Genomic DNA, 6,403 nt, shown 5'->3' with positions numbered 1-6,403 from the left:
TCATAGCAGTTTATGGGCTTGCACAAGTAGAACATAAATAAACCTTTCTTACAGAGTTGGTCCAGATGTGTTTCGAGGAATCGCAGCCGATAATTGTCGCTGGTGATTCCAATATTATTAGGAACCCAAAAGAGAAGAAAATGATATGTGGCCCTTTTTATTCAACTAGTGGATGGTGCGCGTCCTGCGCGTTATAAAATTTGATCCAATAGTACTTTTACGTAGAGGAGGGATATATCCAGACTTAAATTATTATATTTTACAATCAGTAATATGTATGGTTAGGCAAGGTTCAAAACAGTAGATAGTATCATTACAAAATATGTGCAAAATGACATTTGTTGAGCAAGTCTATAGCTATATTATGTTCATAAAATTTCGACATATATATACATGCAGAAGTGGTTGTTGGCTTTTTTTACCCCAATCCAATGGTACAGACTAAAGTTGGTTTTTTTATATATTTTTACCACAATTTCTCAACATTTTTTTTGTAATCAACATATATATATTGTTCTCATATGTGGTTGTTGATTTGCTGATAAATTCATTTCTCAAATGAAACCAGCTAATCTTTTGTAAAAGAAAAACTTACTGCCACTGACATTACAGTTTGCATGCGTGAGGCGCAAAGTTACATAAGAATCAGCTATCAGTGAATCATGTTTGGAGGTATTAAAACACAAGAACACTGGAACGGCTTGATGAACAAAATCTGAACAACAATATGCTTATTTGTCATGGTAAAAATGTTCAAAGTTAAGAAGACAAAAAAGGTATTGTAAGAACCTTTTCGCCGGTGTTTCTAATGTGTTGGAGGAACTTTCAAGAATATTAGATGGTAAAATATCTGTGGCCTGCGATGAGGCTTGATTGAACAATTAAGTATGGTGGAATGTGAACTTGTTGTATTAAGTTCATAAAGCATACCTCATGTGAATATTTAGTATCTGTTTTTGAGTCTTTTTGTATTGATTTATGCTTTTGTAACAGAAAAGTGAATGTGCTATTATAAAAGAGTATCTAGAAACACGTAATAGTGAGATGAAGGTTGTAACTAAATAAGTACAGTTCTTCAGGAAGAAATTGTTGCTATAAAGAGAAATCAGAATTGCATGAGCGCCAATATGCATGTCATGTAATAATAACTATCGTCATTTTTTTATTTAACCACGGAAGAGGAAGGTTGTACCTGTAGAAGCCGCTAAGTAAGTACAGTTCTTCAGGAAGAAATTGCCGCTATAAAAAGAAATCAAACAGCTAAGCCAGCAAGCATATCTTACTGTCCTGGCCTCTGAACAAATCAACTTATCTCCCAGCAAGCCTTCCGGACTAAATAATTCGATTAATATAACTATCATCACAATGTAATGCACAGTCATAGCTCTATAATATAATTTAAACTAACCTAAGTAAATTTCCTAACTGCATCTGCCAAAATCAGGAGATGGAAGACAATAGTTGGAATAAACCCAAATGAAATGAACGTGATGATGGATCTTAACGACAGAGAACGTAAACAATAAAACCACCAAAGAGGAAAAGGGGGTGGGGGTAGGAAAAGGTTTCTGGTTCTGGGGAAAACAATTTAAAGACACGTGTGGCGAACTAGCTAAGCATAATCACCGACTAAAAATGCAATCAATAAAAGCACAAAGCCAAGCAAACCAAAACCAAAGAGGATGAAAGCGTGGGAATCAAGGAAAGGGATTTCGGAGAAAACGATTCAAGAATTGGGCAACGACTGCTTAGGACCGCCGGATAGCGAAACGAGGCGAAAAAAACGCAGGAGCATGGACAGCAAAATACCCCATTTGAAGTTTTTGCTGCTCTAGAGTCATGCCAAATACCCCTGTCCATGCTTAGACTAGGAAAATTTGGATCACACACCTCTATTGTTTGATATGGGAAATGGTACCCATAGCGACGAACAACCTTCGTTTAAATTTGGTTGCAACGGGATGAGTTCTCTCAGTATTGGTGTATGACATTGGAATAAGGACAAGAGGTTTTTTTTCAAAAAAAATTAAAGACTTTCAACTTCGTAGTGCGGTGGAAATTGATCTGGAGCACTATTTTAAGGAGACGTGCACATTTGTGGAGGGAAGAGGAACTTGAATGGTACCAAAGAGCCATGACAGCTAGTTGTTATTTGATGACTGTAATACTAAGTCTTTTTGGTAATAGCAAACGGTAAACATAGGAAGATTAGGATAATTCGACTTGAACAGGAGGGGATTATAGAACTAGTATACACTAATAGTAATACTAAGTGCTGCTACACCATCAAACCTACATAGTATACACTAATAGCTCCAGCAGTGCTGCAACATCAATAGCGTCGGTACCATTCTGGTGCAGTAGCTCAACAATGCACTTGCAAATGTGCCTCAGTTTGATGGTAATAAAAAAGTTCATTAGCTGGTATTCTGGAGTTAACACTAGATGATCATGGATGCAGTCAGATACATAGCACAGAAATCGTCTAAGATCACACCCAATTTGTGAAGAATGAAAGTCTGCAACCCAGCGAAAGTGATTAATAATTATCACACCCTACATATCTGGGATGGCATTATCGCTGCATCCCTATTCTTGAAATGCCTCAGCTGAATCAACAACAAGTGGCCACAATCGCTCACAAGATGGCAGACTCAAGAGCAGATGGTGCTCCTGGATAGGTGAAGGTGATCAATCTCTATCCTTTCTTTTACCAGTTATCGATTCATCCTTATTTTCTGTCAGCCCCTGCTGCACCACGTTAGATGCCTCAGTTTGAGGAACTTTGTGGACAGCTCCATTAGTCGAAGGAACTTCGCCATGTTCTTTGCAGGAACCTCCCCTGCCAATACAAAGCCAAATCCTGCCTCTCTCATTCCCAGACTTCTCTTCAATTGGAATGTGCCAAGATCCCATCTCCGACTCCTGCAATCAAGATGAGATGACCAACATCAGATACTAAGCTCTAGAAAATGCTGAAAATAGAACACTTACTTGAAGTTCTGAAGAGTAAGGGGGTGGCATCACAAGCACCGCTTTTCCTTTATTAAAGGTGTACTTTACCTGCGCAGTTGCAACTACTTTAGACAGTTAGCAAATAACAATTAACAGTAAAAGACAAAATCTAATGCGTGGAGCAGGTTAACAAAGAGAATTCGTTACATTCTCTTTAGTCCAAACTATGTACCAGTATTCTAAGCTTCTAGAACCAGGGTTCCTTTGTAATAACCAATTAACCATGCACAGAGAAATAGCACTATATGATCGGTTTTGCAGAGCTCACCCGATGGCGTTGCTTCCACTTTGGAAAAAAAGACGGCCCTAGAAGCTCGAATATGTGATCTCTCATTTCATCATTAGTCACAAGCAAACAATTTAGTTTGATCGCTGCATATAGCCAATACCTGGATGTTTGCATCTCATATAATTAGAAACATCCAGGAGGAAACATAACAATGAAGAAAAGTGAATAATCAACAAACTATGTGATAATAGATGTCTGCGATCTCTGCAGAATTACAACATAAACAAGAAACACCTCCCAGTTTACAAGAAAAGGTGGCCGCAACCACAAGGTCTTTCCGTTGTCTTTGAGAATTGAGCATAAACAGCAAGTTCAGAGATACTGAAGGCTAGAAACTTAGCATTACCAGTCATCATTTGACCCACTTGGTGAAGTATACAAAGCCCCATTTGTTCTCCAGGTCTCAATCAAATGCCTATTAGACGAATTTTCCATAAGCTTGGAAATTCGCTTATTGTGTAGTATGACAAGTGGCCATTTTCCATGATATCTATCCCGAAGCTCTGTTATAACGCCATCCAGCTGCTCTATATTAAGCATGCAAAGTTGAACAATAATTAGCATGCACTGCTTAATTCTCGATGTCAACATGTTGAAATTCAGCGCAAAGTGGTGCACAGACCTGGGTCAAACTGAAACCGCCCTCCGCAAAATTTTGTTGATATAGTGCAATATTCGCACCATCGACTATAGCTTGGTAGTCTTTATTTGCTTCCAACCACTCCTATAACAGTCATAATGAGCATGTGAGATTATGTTCACAAATGGGTATTGTTTCTAATATAGGAAGAACCTAATAAACAAAGTTACATCAATAAGCAAGATCTATTGTCATACGACTGCAATGCATTAGCTATAACACAAGTTATAAGCGACAGCTTAGTCTAGTTATTAGGATCTAGGATCAGCTACATGAACAAGCAGTTAGAACCCCGTTTTCTCTGAAGGATGGGCAAAACAGGAAGCAATTTCTAGGTGCACAAGGATGCCTCAAATATGTGGCTCAATTCCTCGGCTTAATTCCTCTGATGTACATAGGCTCATTGAGCACCCAATCATGTTTACATACTTAAAGCACACATCAGATCACCATTAGTAGTTAGTGTAAATTGTAAAATATGGCAGAATGCACCATCTTCCCGTCTATTCCCCCCCATAATATTAATTCTTCGTGATTTAGCAAATGAATAATCAACTTCAGTTGGCAGTAAGATAACCAGAATGCCAACCTTAGCCATTGGGCCATAGAAAGTTGAGAGGTAAGTAATCACAGGTCACAGCAATGGGAGAGGGAGGGCACCTGAAATCGGCTGAAATTTGTTTTTGTCTCCCTCTCGAGGGCCAAACCAGCAACGGAATCAGCAAACCTCTGTGTCTCCTCCATGTCAATGTCAATGCAAGCGAGATGGAATCTACATCCCCCACACTGATCAGCATCCCCAACTCTTACCCGCTGCACCGTCCAAGGGCCGGTTCCAAGCCACCCAAGGCGGTGGCAGCCACCACCGTTCGCCACAATGGCGTCCTTCACCTGAGCGGCATCCCATTGAGGCTTGCCGGCAGTTGCCGCCTCGTCGCTCCTGAACCAGGCCTCCACAACTCCGGCAGTCTCCTCGCTGACACAGTGGACGGCTTGCCTCAGCTTATGCATATACTCATACACCTTGTCCGCATCCCCGGCTCTGGAGCTGACATCCAGCAGCGCGGCAAGCTCGGGCTCCTCAGGCGAGACGCCGGAGGCCGTCATGTGCGCCTCGACAGCGTAGGCCTTAGCGGCCTCCCCGGCACGCCGGAACGCCGCGAGGACGGGGCCGTAGGAGCGGAGGCGCGGGGAGAGGCCGTACTTGTCCTTCATTGTGGCCACGAGCTCGAACGCCTCATCGGCGGCCGACGCCGGGTCGGCGGCGATGACGCGCGCGAGGGAGGTTATGGTGGCCTCGGAGGGCGGCGCCGCGGCCTGGAGCATGTGGGCGAAGACACGGCGCGCGGCGGCGGCGGGGGGGCTGGGGAAGGAGGAGCGGTCGGTGGCGGCGAGGAGGTGGAGGAGTTGGTTGTACTGGTGAGCGGAGAGGCGGGGAACGGCGTCGGCGTCAGCGTCGACGGCGGCGTCGAAAGCGGCCATGGCGGCGGCCGCGTCCCCGCGGCGGGTGCAGTCGGTTAGGGTGCGCGAGAGGTCGGCGTTGGGGCCCTTGGAACCCCGCCGCGGCCGGCGGCGCGTGGTCGCCGTGGAAGCCATGGGGATGACGGTGACGGTTGCGTAGGCGTAGCAGCGGCGGCGGCAGTGCGAGAGTTGAGGAAGAGCCCTAAGAATAAACGGCGGGAATGAGCGGCCCATAAGCTGCTTCGGGCCATGGTGGAGGTGGTGGGAGGGAGTGGACACAGGCATAGCATGCCACATTCCCAGTCAAGGACGATTAGTCCCGTATCGCCGGTTCAGGTACATGAGACCGTGTATATAAGGAGCGTGGTGGCATTCTTGGCCGCGTCACAGGATGAAGTGAGCGGGCTTTCAAAGCCCTGGAAAGTCCCCGGGCCTTAATGCGCAGCGATGCGCCCACGGACACGTGTACGGCCCACGAGCTGGCTCTCCCTGCTTCGGTGGGGGGCTGAGACACGTGTGGAGCCCAATTAAAAGGGAGCCGGCTCTGGGTTAAATGGCCAACTTTGTCTCACAGTTATTCACTTGGTCCACTATTGGACTAACAGAACGGGGCTTACACTCCTGTGACGCACCTTTTTTTGTGTACATATTTTTACTCCAATGTTTTTTGGGTACGATAATCGATTCTATCAGAATTCCATGTGGTTACCTACTTACCGCGATGCACAAGCAGAGCAATAGCTTCGATCTCAGATAGTTCAGCAAGAATGTATTTTCAGTAGATTCTCCTTGTAAGCTGAAACCCCAACGTTTTTCAAGTACTATTTCAGTCCCTATTAACCAAAGGGTATGAGATCTGGGATCGACTATGGGGGTGTTTGGTTTTTAGGGACTAATGTTTAGTCCCTAAATTTTATTCATTTTAATTCCAAAATTGTCAAATATAGAAACTAAAACTTTATTTTAGTTTCTATATTTAACAATTTATACACTAAAAA

The 6,403-nt window shown here is 43.9% G+C and overlaps 1 protein-coding gene across 2 annotated transcripts; it reads right to left on the bottom strand.

Annotated features, from left to right (window-relative positions):
• Nucleotides 1–2,362: 2,362 nt before the first annotated feature.
• Nucleotides 2,363–5,729, bottom strand: LOC100283973 (antiporter/ drug transporter/ transporter). 2 transcript variants are annotated; one of them, XR_004856932.1, is made up of 6 exons: nucleotides 4,605–5,729; nucleotides 3,927–4,028; nucleotides 3,651–3,826; nucleotides 3,284–3,404; nucleotides 2,995–3,077; nucleotides 2,363–2,925 (listed from the first exon to the last, which is right to left on the bottom strand). XR_004856932.1 is itself a non-coding variant. In NM_001156871.1 (6 exon segments), coding segments are annotated over 6 exon segments (1,638 nt in total). In that variant the 5' UTR covers nucleotides 5,541–5,623; the 3' UTR covers nucleotides 2,425–2,691.
• Between the last annotated feature and the right edge of the window lie 674 nt (nucleotides 5,730–6,403).

The sequence above is a fragment of the Zea mays genome, chromosome 3 (genome assembly GCF_902167145.1).
Source record: "Zea mays cultivar B73 chromosome 3, Zm-B73-REFERENCE-NAM-5.0, whole genome shotgun sequence".
Lineage (NCBI taxonomy): Eukaryota > Viridiplantae > Streptophyta > Magnoliopsida > Poales > Poaceae > Zea > Zea mays.
This window is presented reverse-complemented; position numbering and strand designations above follow the sequence as displayed.